A 15,259-nucleotide genomic window follows, 5' to 3' on the forward strand; every position below is an offset into this window, starting at 1 on the left:
GAAACCATTTGCAGCAGAATGAGCCAATGTGAAGACAGAATATCAGATAGAGAAGACAGGATTGCAGGCAGTGACCATGAAAAGAGAGATCTCTTAAAAATAGTAAGAGACCATGAGAAATCGATCCAGCAGCTCCTAGATGATGCAAAGAAGAATAATATAAGACTGACAGGAATCCATGAAAAATCATGAAAAAGTACAAATGACATAAAAAAAACCCCTCTTCACAGAATTAATGACAGAAAACTTCCCAAAATGAGTGAAAGAATTTGACATACAGAGGAGTGAGGCATATAGGACTCCAACTAGCCACGATCAAAAAAAAATCTATACCTAGACATATGATAGTTAAGATTCCAGAAACCCAACAGAAGAACAAAATTCTACAAGCAGTTAGAGAAAAGAAACAAATCACATACAAAGGAAAGCCCATTAGAATCACAGCAGACTTCTCAACACAAACCCTCAAGTCAAGAAGAGCCTGAAGTATTTCAAGGCCTAAAAGAAAATAAACTCCAACCCAGATTAATGTACCCTGCAAAACTATCTTTCAAAATTGATGGAGAAATAAGATACTTCCATGACAAAGAACACCTGAGAAATTTCATGAATACCAAACCAGCACTCCAAACTCCACTTCTAAACAATATCCTGGAAAAAGAAAATGAAAGTCACAACTCCATAAGGCCCAACAGAGCAAATCCACTAGGCCAGGCAAGAAATTAAAGGGAGAGGGGGAAAAATAAAAAATAAAAGAGCCAACAACAGGAAAATAACATGACAAGGATAAGCCAATACATATCAGTTATAACTATCAATGTTAATGGCCTCAACTCATCAATCAAAAGAAATAGTCTGGCAGAATGGGTCAAGTAGCAAAATCCAACAATATGCTGTGTACAAGAAACCCACTTAGTTCACAAAGAAATCCTTAGACTGAAAGTAAAAGGATGGAAAACAGTTCTCCATGCAACAGGAGGCAGGAAAAAAAGTGGGGGTAGCTATCTTATTTGCAGACAAAGTAGATTTCAAACCAAAACTAATTAAGAGAGACAAAGAAGGCCACTACAGCCTTGTAAAGGGAAAAATCCAAGAGGAAGAGATGGCAATCATAAATATATATGCACCAAATACAAATGCCCCCAACTATACAAAACAAATATTAATGGACTTGAAAAACCAAACAATCACTAATACAATTGTAGTGGAGAACCTCAATACCACACTGTCAAAAATAGACAGATCATCTATACAAAAAATCAACAACAAAATAATAGAATTGAATCAACCTTTTTAACAAATGGACTTAATAGATGTCTACAGAGTGTTCTACCCCACAAAATCAGAATACACATTCTTTTTGGCTGCACAGTGGTCATTCTCCAAAATAGGCCACATGCTAGCTCATTGAACATGTTTAAGTAAATGCAAAGGAATTGAAGTTATCCCCTGTATACTATCAGACCATAGTGCAATTAAACTGAAGATCAATAGCATAAGAAACAGCAAGAACTGCACAAACACATGGAAATCAAATACACCCTCCTGAAAAACTAATGGGTCACAGAGGAAATTAAAGAAGACATTAGACAGTTTCTACAATTAAATGATAATGCCAATACAACATACAGGAATCTATGGGACACAATGAAAGCAGTTCTACAAGGGAAATTCATAGCAGTAAATGCCCATATTAGGAAAACAGAGGAAACTCAAATAAACAACCTAATGCTGAATTTTAAGCTCCTAGAAAAAGAAGAGCAAGACAAACCCAAAGTTGATACAAGGGAGGAAATTTTTAAGATCAGAGCAGAAATCAATGCAATGGAGACCATGAGAACAATACAAAAAAATCAACCAATCAAAGAGTTAGTTTTTTGAAAGAATAAATAAAATCAATAAACCCTTAGACAACCTTATCAAAAAAAAGGAAAGAAAAGGTTCAAATTCATGCAACTAGGAATGAAAAAGGTGAAGTCACAACAGGTCCAGCAGAAATCCAGAGGATCATCAATACCTACTTCAAGAATCTATACTCTCATAAAATGGAAAACACAGAAGAAATGGACAGATTCCTAGATATATATGAATTACCAAAGTTAAATGAAGAAGATATAAAAAGTCTGAACATCCTGATTACAATCAGTGAAATTGAAAAATGTAATTAAATCTTTACCAACAAAGAAAAGCCCAGGTCCTGATGGCTTCACTGCCGAATTCTATAAGACATTTAAAGAAAAACTACCACAATTACTCTTTAAACTCATCAAGGAAATTGAAAGGGAAGCAAGGCTTCCAAATTCATTCCTGGAAGCAAGTGTTGCTTTGATTCCAAAACCAGAGAAAGACCCAACTCAAAAAGAGAAATACAGGCCAACTTCCCTAATGAACATAGATGCAAAAATCCTCAACAAGATACTAGCAAACAAAATACAGAGGGTCATCAAGAAGATCATACACCCTGACCAATTCAGATTTATCCCAGGGATGCAAGGATGGTTCAACATACATAAATCAATAAATGTAATACACTATATCAACAGAGCCAAGGACAAAAACCATACGTTCATCTCAATAGATGCAGAAAAAGCATTCGACAAAATCCAATATCCATTCATGATAAAAACCCTATAGAAAATTGGAACAGATGGTCTTTATCTCAAGCTAATAAAGTCTATGAAAAGCCAACAGCCAACATTGTACTAAATGGTCAAAACCTGAAAACTTACACGTTAAAATCAGGAACAAGGCAAGGATGTCCACTATCACCAGTCCTGTTCAACATAGTTCTGGAAACATTAGCCACAGCTATTAGACAAGAGAAAGAAATAAAAGGAATAAAGATAGGAAAGGAAGAAGTTAAATAGGAAAGGAAGAAGTTAAACTGTCATTATTTGCTGAAGATATGATACTCTACATAGAAGACCCAAAAAATTATGCCAAAAGACTTCTAGACTTAATTGACAGATTCAGTAGAGTAGCTGGATACAAGGTAAACACTCAAAAATCAATAGCCTTTTTGTACACAAATAACAGACTCACTGAGAGAGAAATTAAGGAAACAATTCCTTTCATAGTAGCATCCAAAAAAATGAATATATGCAGGAATCAATCTAAAGAAGGAGAATCGCTTCTCAGCCTTTTGGCTAAGATCAAGTGCAATCTAACGAAGGAGACAAAAGACCTCTACACTGAAAACTACAGCACTCTGAAAAAAGAGATAGAAGAGGATATAACAAAATGGAAAGACATCCTTTGCTCCTGGGTAGGAAGAACCAATAGAGTGAAAATGGCCATACTTCCACAACTTCCATACAGATTTAATGCAATCTCGATTGAAATCCCAACAGTATATTTCACAGAACTAGAGAAAACAATCCAAAAATTCATTTGGAACCAGAAGAGACCTAGAATAGCAAAAACAATTCTAGGCAACAGAGACATGACAGGGATATCACAATTCCCAACTTGAAACTATATTACAAAGCCACTATGATAGAAACTGCATGGTACTGGCAAAGAAACAGACCCAAGGACCAGTGGAATAGATTAGAAGATACAAAAGCAACTTCAGACACACTCAGCCACCTCATCTTTGACAAAGGAGCCAACCATCCTCACTGGAGGAAAGATAGCTTCTTTAATAAATGGTGTTGGAAAAACTGGATTTCAACCTGCCAAAGATTAAAACTAGACCCATATCTATCACCATGCACTAAACTAAGATCCAAGTGGATTAAAGATCTAAATATTAAAATAGAAACACTAATCTTGCTGAAAGATAAGTTAGGTAGAACTCTTGAAGACATTTGCATAGGAAAAGATTTTATGAACAAATCCTCAGTAGCACGGGAACTAGCACAAAGAATCAACAACTAGGATCTCATGTTATTAAAAAGCTTCTGCACTGCAAGAGAAACCACAAAAAGAGCTAAGAGACAACCTACAATGTGGCAAAAAATTTTTAGCAGCTGTACCTCAGACAAAGGACTACTATCTAGAACACATAAAAAACTGAAAAAAATCAGACCCTCCAAATTTAAAGACCCGATTCAAAAATGGGCATCTGAAATGAACAGACATTTCTCAGACAAGGAAGTAAAAGCAGCAAATAAATATATGAAAAAAATGTTCAACATCACTGGTCATTCAAGAGATGCAGATGAAAACAACACGGAGATTCCACCTCACCCTAGAAAGAATGGCTGCTATCAAGAAATCAACCAGTACCAAATGCTGGCAGGGTTGTGGGGAGAAAGGAACCCTTCTCCATTGTTGGTGGGAGTGCAGACTGGTGCAACCACTGTGGAAATCATTATGGAGATATCTCAAAGAACTAGAATTAGAGGTTCCATTTGACCCAGCTATTCCTCTGCTGGGTATCTTCCCAAAAGAATTAAAACAATCATACCACACCAATGTATGTATACCCATGTTTAGAGTAGCACAGTTTGTAATAGCTAAAACTTGGAAACAGCCCAAATGCCTGTTAACTGGAGACTGGATAAAGAAGATGTGGTTTTTTTTTTTTTATAACATGGAGTTCTACTCAGCCTTATGGAATGAGAAGCTACAGACATTTATAGCTAAATGGATGCACATTGAGGCCATACTCTTAAGTGAAATAAATAGGACACACATGTGTAAATACCAAATAGTTCTTCTGGTGTGAAAAACTAAAAGTGTAAATAAGGTTCAAATGGTATAATGGATAATGTGAAACAGGAAGTAAATGTCTAAAGGAGTAGGGGAAGTGCAAAGAGTAGGGGAAAGGAAAGAAGGGAAAAGAAAAAATAGGAGAAAAGAAAAAAATGGAAACAAAGTTTCTGTAAGTAGGGAAGGATGGAAGGGGTGAAGGGAGGGCAGGGAAATGGGGAAAAAATAAGAACTAAGACACACCTTGTAAAGATACATGATCCCAATGAGGAATGTAACTGTATTTTATACTTACAATGTACCAATAAACTTAATGAAAAAAAAAAAACCCCAAAAAACTAGAGCTTAGATTAATGATGAAAACTATGACTGCCTCACATAGGAAAGAAATGGAATCCATGAAACCAATTCAAACAGACATCCAGGAGATTAAAAATTCCATTGCAGGGCCAGGGATTTAGCTCAGTGGTTTTGCCGCCTGCTATGCAACGGCAAAGACCCGAGTTCGATCCCTGGTACCAAAAAAAAAATTCCATTGCAAGTATATCCAACAGATAGAACAGAGGCAGACAGATACTAGAAGAGAGGAATACAGTTAACAACCATGAAAAGAAAGATACCTTAAAAATGGCAAGGGACCGTGAAAAATCAATCCAACAGCTGCAACATGGTACAAAGAAAAAAGAATATAACATTGATCAGTCAATGAGAAAGCTGGAGATACTGCAAATCCCATTAAAAGCCTGTTCAAAGAAGTAATGGCAGAAAATTTCCCAAGCATAGAAAAAGAATTTGACACATAAATAAGTGAGGCATATAGAACTCCACTGAGCCATTTCCAAAATCAATCTATATCAAGGCATATAATTACCAAGATCCAAGAAATTCAGCAACAAAGAATAGACTATTAAAGATGTTAGAGAAAGAAAACAAATCACCTATAAAGGAAAGCCCATCAGAATCACAGCAGGCTTCTCAATGCAAACCCTTAAGTAAAGGAGAGCTTGAAGTAAAGTATTTCAGTTTCTGAAAGAAAACAACCTCCAACCCATATTGATATACCCTGCAAAACTATCTTTCAAATTGAATGGAGATATAAGATACTTCCATGTCAAAGAACAACTGAAGAAATTCATAACCACTAAACCAAACCAGCTCTACAAAAGGCCCTGAAGGATATTTTAGAAAGAGATAATGAAGACCACAATTCCAAGAACACCAATAGAAAGAACCCATCAGGCACTGCAAGCAATTAAACAAATTGAAAAGACAGATAACCAACAACAGGAAAATAATAAAACAAGGATAAGCCAATACATTTCAGTTATAACCATCAGTGTAAATGGTGTCAACTCACTAATCAAAAGAAACAGACTGGCAGAATGGATCAAGAAATATGATTCAATAATTTGCTGCATACAAGAAAAAATTTAATTTAAAAACAAATTCACAGACTGATAATCAAGGGATGGAAAACAATATCCGATCCAACAGGAACCTGGAAAAAAGCAGGGGCAGCTATTCTATTTGCAGACAAAGTGGGTTTTAAGCCAAGACTGATTAAGAGAGACAAAGAAGGTCACTACATCCTTGTAAAGGGCACAATCCAAGATGAAGAGATGACAATCATAAATATATATGCACCAAATACCAGTGGACCCAACTATGTAAAATAAATATTAACAGACATGAAAAATCAAATAAGCATTAATACAATTGTAATAGGGGACCTCAATACCACACTGTCACAAATAGATCAATTAGACAAAAAACTCAACAAAGAAAGATCAGAACTGAACCAAACCTGTGAACACATAGACACAGTGGATTTCTACAGAGTGTTCCACCCCACAACATCAGAACACACATTCTTCTCTGATGCATACGAGTCGTTCTCCAAAACAGACCACATATTAGCTCATAGAACATGCTTAAGTAAATACAAAGGAATTGAAATTATCCTATGATTATCTGCCCATAGTGCAATGAAATTGGAAATCAATGGCAAAAGAGCACAAAAACGCCATAAACGCATGGAAATTAAATAACACCCTCCTGAGCAACCAATGAGTCACTGATGATATTAAAGAAATTAAACAGTATATACAATTAAATGATAATGCCAATACAACATACCAGAACCTACAGGATGCAATTAAATATACAGCAATGAAATCTTACATCAGGAAAACAGAAACAGCTAAAATAAACAACCTAATGTTGAACCTCAAACGTCTAGAAAAAGAGGAACAACTCAAGCCCAAAGCTTGTACGAGGGAAGATATTATAAAGATCAGAGCAGAAATTAATGCAATGGAAACTAAAAAAAAAAATGCAAAGAATCAATGAATTGAAGAATTGATTCTTTGAAAGATTAAATAAAATTGATAAACCCTTAGCCAATCTTATCAAAAAAGGAAAGAAAAGACTCAAATTCATGCAATTAGGATTGAAAAGGGTGAAATCACAAGAGACCCTGCAGAAATCCAGAGAAGTAGTGTCATTAGCTCTTCTCTAAATTTTGTATAGAATTCAGCAGTGAAACCTTCAGGACCTGGATCTTTCTTTGTTTGCAGGTTTTTAATTACATTTTCAATTTCACTGACTGATACTGAAGTGTAAAGAGTTGCCAAACATAACTTGGAATGAATAATTACTAATGGCAATCTGTCTATGAACTGTAAAATATGTTGTTTTTGTGTTCTGTGTAGACCCCGTCTGTGTTAACCTGTCCCTGTTTTAAAAATACTGGGTGAACTTTCCCCAGGCTGTTCCCGGAGAGATAAGAAAATAGCCTTGAGATTGTTTATGTAAGCCCCCAACCTTAAAGCCATAAAAAGTCCCTTGCTGTTTTGACCGCTACTTGAACTCTTTACTCTGTAAAAGGTATATAAAGGAGAAATTATTTTAACTCAGGTTCAGTCTATAAGGACTCATTTCCTGAGACTGGCCATTGCCTGGCAACAAACTTCTTTCTTATTTTACCCAACTCTCCTGGTCTCTGTAAGATCATTTCGACTCCCAGATTTGCCACAATATTGGGTTGTGTAGAATTTTTATATCTTCATGATTCAGCTTTGGTAATTTATATGTATAGGAATCTGTCCATGTCTTCTGTGTTTTCCATCTTATTAGAGTACAGGTTCTCAAAGTCGGTATTGATGATAAAATGAGTTGAGAGACAGATTAGCAATTGAAAATATATTGTTTTAAGATCATGATGCACAGTGTATTTACCACTACTATTCTCTAATTATTTTTCTTATGAAAAATTATTTTTTCACAGAATTGTTTTTATACTTTAATAATATCTAATTGCATTACATTAAAATAAAAAGTGAAAAAACAAATTTAAAAGATCCCCACTCTGTTTTATGCATTAGGAAATCGGAAGTAGTATGAAGAGGCCACCCAGACCCAGCTGTCACAAGCCTCCATTCTCACTACATTTCTATCAACAACAACAGTAAAGTTAAGCTCTGCTTCTAGGGTACAGTCTGGATCATGGTGAGTTCCCCAGTTCAGGTGTCTGTGCAAGGCCCCGCCCACTTACCTTGATGGCTCCGACTACGGCTGTGGTGAGGGGCGAGTTGTAGTGACTGCACAGAACCGTGGCGAACATCAGCAGATACCTGGATGAGGACACAGACACTGAGTGTGAGGCTTCCAGCCCAGTGGTCAGGACAGCTGTGAGCATCAGCTGGTGGCCCCCACAAAGTACTTTAAGCAAAGTTAAGCAAACTTCATAAAGGCTGTATGACCCACACCTTTGGACACCTTGGTAATGGAGTTATTACAGGATGCCTCAGCCAGACCTGCTGAGGGTCCTTCCTGTTTTCTGTTTCCCATTACTGTTTCCATGAAATGGGGGTAAGGAGAAGGAAGTTTTTGCAATGACCTGAAATCTTTCACTTCACAGTTGTGTTATAACAGCATGTTTAACCTCTCTGTGCATCAGAATCACCTATTGCACTTTAACACACAATGGTGTCCAGAGAGGTTCCCAATCCATGGGTGTGAGGTAGACCAGCCAGGCAAGATTGAAAAGCTCACAGGAGATTTCCACACGTGCAGCCAGAGCGGCTGAGGACACAGGTGTTAGGAGGGAAACTGAGCTCAGCACTGGCCAGCTTTGGGTAAAAGAAATGGAAATGAGTGGGTTTCACCTGTTAATGATACCCTTGTACCCTATTACCAAAGTTAATTCAGGCATTTAACACTGACAGTAAACACAGACACTAGCCTGCCAATAAAATGACTCTAGAACTGTGATGAAGCAGCAGACAAGAAACTATGTACACAGGAAAAGAATGCAGAATCCAGTCAGAAGTAGGGAAGAGAGTTGATTCTTATCCAGTACTGAGGGAAATTAACCATAACCTAAATGGGTTTGAAAACCCCACGCATCCAAATCAGATAATTAAATGTCAAAAGAGGTGACAGTCACACCAGGCTGAGAGTTATACAAGCTAAGTCCCAAGTAGAAGGCATGAATGTGGATCCGCACTGCCACAGCACAGCGAACTTGACCCTAGGGAGAGGTTGGTGCACCTGGGACCCAGGCTGCTCTTCCTGCCATATTCCAACCTGAGTCTCAGGTGCAAGGAACAAACCTCCCACTGTCACCAACAGAATGACATTCACAGATCAGCACTGCAGCCTCTGCTGGCCCGAGTATGTTTACTACCAGGGATAGCAGAGGGAAAAAGACACAAAGCACATCAAGCTTTTCATTCTGTTGAGGAGTAAACTTAATTATGAATTTAAATTCTATAAGCTTTGGAATAATGTATGCATTTGTTATTTAGGTAATTAAAACAATTTGGCAAGTTCATGCAACTTTGAGGTTTTAATTTGAAATGTGTAATTGATATGAGACTTGAATTTTAATTTGAAAGAACTAAGAGAGTCTGAGTAGGCGTGTCCACAATATTTTAATGTGTTCACAAAAAGCTGCCCTGATGAGCTGGAGGTGTAGCTCAATGTTAGAGCACTTCCCCAGCATGCATAAGGCCCTGGGTTCAATCCCCAAACCACAAGGAAAAAAAACTAATTGATTACATTTTCAAGTTTGGTTTATTAGATTTCAAAAGGCTGCTTAAGTGTGTGATCTACTAGCTTTGCTCGTCAGCCTCAGGGGTTGGAATAGCTCAGGAAAAATCATGCAGATCACAACTGTAAGTGCAGTTTAAATCTGTTTGGTGCAATAGGCTGTGAATGGAACTAATTTATGGTAAAACAGTTTAAGATTTTAATCAGTTAACTTGAGTTAACAAGCCATGCATCATATCATAAAAGTCAATGTCTTTATTTTTATGGAAACATTACGAGGTTTGTAAATAGAATACTAATATTTAGAAATTGAACTTGGAGGCTTAAGAAAAATCTAAGTTTTCTAATTGTTTTGATTTTAATAAACTGGCTGTTAATGTAAAGAGCCATAAATAATCCTACTCATGCATAAAAAAAGAAAAGATTAAAACACTCAATCTGATCTCATTGGATGCCAACCCTGCTGGGCCTTGGGTTTCAGAGCGCTGAAGATCCACACCCTCTGCTGTGGAGACATTCAGGGTGCAGTGAAATCAGAGCCCACGGTGGCTCAAGCTGGTGGCTCCCCACAGCCTTCGGAAACCTGAGGGCAGCCTTCAACCAAGGGCAGTGATATCTATTCTTTATTTTTGCTTAAGAATCCCAAGCCTAGGGTTGTAGTCATGCAACACTGGAAATCACCTGCGTCTTCATGGAATCACCTCGCTTGTATTCAGAATCAGTAGAGATGGATCTACGACCCCAGGATTCACCTCTCAGGAGGGTGACGAGGACATTCATTCCCTCATCAGCTGCTCTGAGGCAGAGGAGGAAAAGGACCTCTCTCTCCCCAACTTTCCGCAGTGCCTGAAAGGCTGGACAACTTTCCCCAGTGCCTGAAAGGCTGGACAGACACCATGCACTTCTCCATGTGTCCACTAGATGTCCCCAGTGAGAGCGAATAGAAATCACTAGGATCAGAATACATTAAAATGATTTTTAAAGAAACAGAATCTATTTCTAGATTCCACTATTTTTTGGGGGTACCAGGAATCGAACTCCCGTCGTTCTGCTTGCGAGGCAAGAGGCGGAACCACTGAGCTAAATCCCCGGCCCTCAGAATCTGCTTCTACTTGCAAATAAGTAACATATGGTGCATTGGATAAGACTAAGACTTTGAAATAAGAGCACCTTCACTAACTCCATGCTAGGGAAACCACATCACTTTCAACACCAAAGACGTCCACCACCTCATGTCAGCAGCTACAGATTAATAAAATGCAAAGATATTATCAACCTTTGCTGACGTCTTAGTAACTATTTTGCCATTAGGTATTTTAAAATAATTATTCCAACTGTGTACATTCGAAAAATTATAGCACATATATTTGATGCACAACAGACAACAGAATCAAACTGAGTATGTAGTTTATGGGGGTTCCAGTGTGGAGATCCCTAGTTGGAAACTCAAGAACCAAAATCCCACTCAAAAGCTTCCTCCTGTTTCTAAAAATAGTACAAAAAATTACCAATTTGCCAAGGTTATGTGGCATGATCATGGCAAACACAATTCAAATGACCTAGTTTACCACTTGTTTCCCTTACCACTGTACACACCAGCACATATGAAAATTTAACACAATGTTCAAATAACAAGAGGCCACTTATACAGTCCTTCCACTCCCCATAATAGTTCTTGGCTCCTAACTCCTTCCCCAAGGCTGTGAAAAGAAGAATTCTCTTCCCCAAGATAGGCTACATACTCTAATCTTTCCCCCCTTTCTGTCTTGGAATTGGCCATAACAAAATCTCTGATCTATTTGGTCTGGTACCAGATCATAAGACCCATTTCAGAAGGACCCTACCCCAGATCCAGGAGGAAGGGACTCTGCCCAGAGAGGCCACAAAGAATCTGAGCAGATGGCCTGTATAGGTCTCCCCACCCCTCCACCAGTAGCAGCTCTCACCCTTTCATCCAGTCACATTTCTCTATGACTTTCCAGGATTCACTCACATCTACGAAATGAGGCCACCATTCAGACCCAAACGACAGGGCTTAGAGAGCTTCAGGACATCCGAATACATGAAGGGTAACAGAAGGTAGACAAGAAGTGACTCAACCACAGGCCAGAAGGGGGTCAGAGCCCAGCTCCACTGGGATGAGAGTCCCTATGCTGGGGGCCCTTCCAGATTACAGCCCAGATATCTCTGCATCTGGCTGCATATTTGTCACCTTAAAATATCCTTCACAATAAGCCCATAAGGGCATACAGTGTCCTTAAGTCCTGTAAGCCACTCAAGCAAATTACTCAAAACCGAGGAGGGGGTCATGAGACCCCAATGTTTTGTTGGTTGATCAGAAGTGGTCTGAATTTAGGGGCTGAACCCTCAACCTATGGGATCTGATATTAGCTCCAGGTGGACTGTGTCAGAACTGAATTGAATTAGCATGTTTTTTTAATGTTTTATGCTTTGTTTTGCGTTTGGTACTGGAGATTGAACCCAGGGCCTTGACACTGAGCTATATACCTGCCCTTTATTTTTTTTACTTTGAGACTTAGTTGCTCACTAAGTTGCTCAGGCTGGGCTTGAACTTGGGATCCTCCTGCTCCAGCTTCCCAGTTGTGGAATTACAGGCCTATACCACTGCACCCGGCTCTTCATACCTTTTAAGGTCACAGCAGTGATCTCTGTTGTGAAGCTATAATAGGACAAACTGAATCCAAGTTTCTTTTTTTTTTTCTATTCAGGAACCAAGCACATTATTCTCTTATAGGTCCAGATTTTAAAGAATTTCAAGGAACCCCAGCTTCCCCACCTGTGGGAAGAACTTTCTCCAATCCCAGGACTCTGTGCTGTGCCAGAGATGCACAAGCTCACGGGATAGACATGGTGCATCTTTTGAAGCATCGATTTTCCACTAAGGTCTGCCCTGTTGAGAGCGATGCAACTGCTCACACCCTTGACAGATTCTGTTGCTCAAGGTGTCAGCAAAATCGTTTTTCCTGCATCTGTATCTTCAGAGATATAAGTTGAAAATTCATAAATGGAGCATTTTTTTGTGCTGTAAGTAGGGAAATTGCTATCTTCATGTTGGAATCAAGGAATCTATTACTGCTTCTGTACGATTGAAGGACCTGCTGCTCTGGCAGAAACAGAACAGAGTATCCCTCCTGGGACCCAGGGCTGGTGCATGCTGCTGGAAAGAATGAATTGGAACTGGTAATTACTCAGCAAGATTAGAAAAGACCTGCAGACCTAGATTTTTTAAAAATCTAGTTTCTTAACCTGAATTGCGGTCTATATCTTACTTTTGAAGCACTATATTATCTCAGCCCCTATAATGGCATTTACCCTCTTGAAGATCTGCACTCCATGGCTATGTGGTGCTTACAAACCCCTGATCACACAGGGAACCATTTCCACATGCTGAGTCCTTTCCATAAGTCTTAAGAAAATTGAATAGCCACCCTTTCACCGTGCCATTGGCTTCTTAACATGCTTTGGTAAAGTGTGATAATTTTTTAATTATATTTTAACTTAGAATAGCAGTTGTTTGAAATGCAGACTTAAAGCAGTGAAATTTACTAAGAGCTGAGTCTGGCTCCTCTGGTGTCCTGCACTGGGGCCACTGAGCTCCACCGAACAACATCAGAAAAGGGGACAACCCAAGCCCAGGGCCACTTGTCCTGAAATACAAAGACACACTCAGAAGCTCAGGACAGCTCTACTGCAAAGGGCTGAGAATGGTTGGGATCAGTCATTGTGTCCTTTTACTCCAAATTTGCAGGAAAGCAGAATTCTGAAAACTCTACCATGCTCTAAACTGAAGCTTGTTCCAGAGCTGCTTTAGAATTAAAAACTGATCCAAGAAGGTAAAGTATATAGGAGAGAAGAAAAACTGTTGAAGCCCTGGGCTATATAGGTCAGGCCAAATCTTCCAGGGGTGACAGAGGATCACCAGGCTAACTAGGGTGCCTCAGGAAACAGAAATATTAACAACATTTCTTATTGAGCATTTTCTATGTATTTAGCACATCCTAATCTCTTTTTAGTATTAAATCTTTCAATCCATATAACTCGACCCTAAGAATCAGGTACCTTAGCTCATTTATCCCATTTTAAAGATAAAAAGGAAAACCTAAAGGTAAACAGGCAGCGAGCTTCTATCCGACCCTAGGCCATCTGATCCCAGAGTTTGGGCCCTGAACAGCCAGAACAACACTAGGATTTCAGTGCCCTCATGAAAACCACTTAAGGCCTAACATTTACCTTGATTTCATCCTCAGAGTGGTACAAAAGCTAAAGTGTAATGATTTCATCATGTCCACTGATTTCTTCATAATTACTATACCTTTATGACAAAACAAATGCTGATAATAAATCAATATTTTTTACCAAGGGAGTATTTGTTTTCTAAGATGTACATTAAGTGAAAAAAAACACCTCACTCTTGTATAGAGATGGGGTAGCCCCTGACTGACTTGGGGCTCACAGCCATGGCACTGCAACATCACTCACCGAGGCTGTAAGGAAATGGGGCAGATAGACAGGCAGGGAAAAGGTAAGGGTAAGGCCTCAATACAGTTTCTGGCAAATCCTGACTTGAAAGAGTTAAAACCCTTGCTATAGGGAGCAAGAGGAGAAGCAGCAGGGCTCTGCCAGGCACCTGGGCCCAGCTAAAGTTAGGTGCCCCTCCCCACAGTAGAGCAAAGTACAAAGGAGACAAAGAGGGAGGAGGACTATATAACAGAAAACTCACTTAGTATAAAAAATATATACCTACATCTATAGAGACACACAAACCCACACACCTATCTTATTATTCTTTCACTATGTGGCTGCACTAAATGTATAGCACCCCCTTTACTTAACTGCTAACTGGACCTTGTGTGTAAAGTCCTTTTTAATAAACCCATAAATTCTAAAGATAAGATCCTGACAGGACAAAGAAGACCTCACCTAGGAATTTGCACATAGAGGATAAAGGGTCCTAGGGTCTGAAATAGTCAATCAGCTCATAACAAACTCCAAGGGGTAGAGTCTTTTGCCACACTAATAAAAGAGACTGAGGATGAAGGTCCTCATGTATCTGGATCCAAATCCTCTGCCTTCTCACAAGGTAGCTGTCTGACCTCTGTTTTCTTCCTTCTTTCAAATAAAGTGTTTTTGTTCTTCCTTCTAAACTTGCATTTCTAATTCTTTATTGATATAAATTTATGATTCTCACTTAGCTGCAGTGTTTACTGCAGGTTCCCATGTAACAAGGCTGCTGATTTTAGAGGGTTTGCTTATCGATTTCCTTCACACAATGATTAAATAGGAAAGTGCAAGGAAAACAATATCAGCACCTTATCACATTATCATGACATGAGAAAAGACTGAAGCACTGCTTAGCCAGGGAAGGGAGCTGATCTGAGTTTTCATGGTATGGGGTGTTTTTCGTAATGGGAGGGGCTGGACAAAGTGACTCACAATTATGGCTCAGATTTTTTCAAGGTTAAATGTTCTCAATCAACAATGGGAAGATTAAATATTTCACTAAACTCATGCTTCCAACAATGGCTAACTA

At 38.7% G+C, this 15,259-nt stretch overlaps 1 protein-coding gene across 11 annotated transcripts in view; it reads right to left on the minus strand.

Moving 5' to 3' along the window:
• Positions 1 to 15,259, minus strand: part of Slc35d2 (solute carrier family 35 member D2) — a 152,575-nt gene that overhangs the window by 93,572 nt on the left and 43,744 nt on the right. For all 11 annotated transcript variants that reach the window (XR_015448837.1, XR_015448839.1, XR_015448838.1 and 8 more), the window contains one exon: positions 8,210 to 8,288. Coding sequence is in view for 6 of the 11 variants with exons in the window: in XM_021259396.2 (XP_021115055.1) it covers positions 8,210 to 8,288 (79 nt within the window). In the remaining 5 variants the exon portion in view is untranslated. The remainder of the gene's footprint in view (positions 1 to 8,209; positions 8,289 to 15,259) is intronic.

This window comes from Heterocephalus glaber, unplaced genomic scaffold, assembly GCF_053883595.1.
Source record: "Heterocephalus glaber isolate CG9 unplaced genomic scaffold, H.glaber_assembly_v1.0 deba00000594, whole genome shotgun sequence".
In the NCBI taxonomy this organism is placed as follows: Eukaryota; Metazoa; Chordata; class Mammalia; order Rodentia; family Bathyergidae; genus Heterocephalus; species Heterocephalus glaber.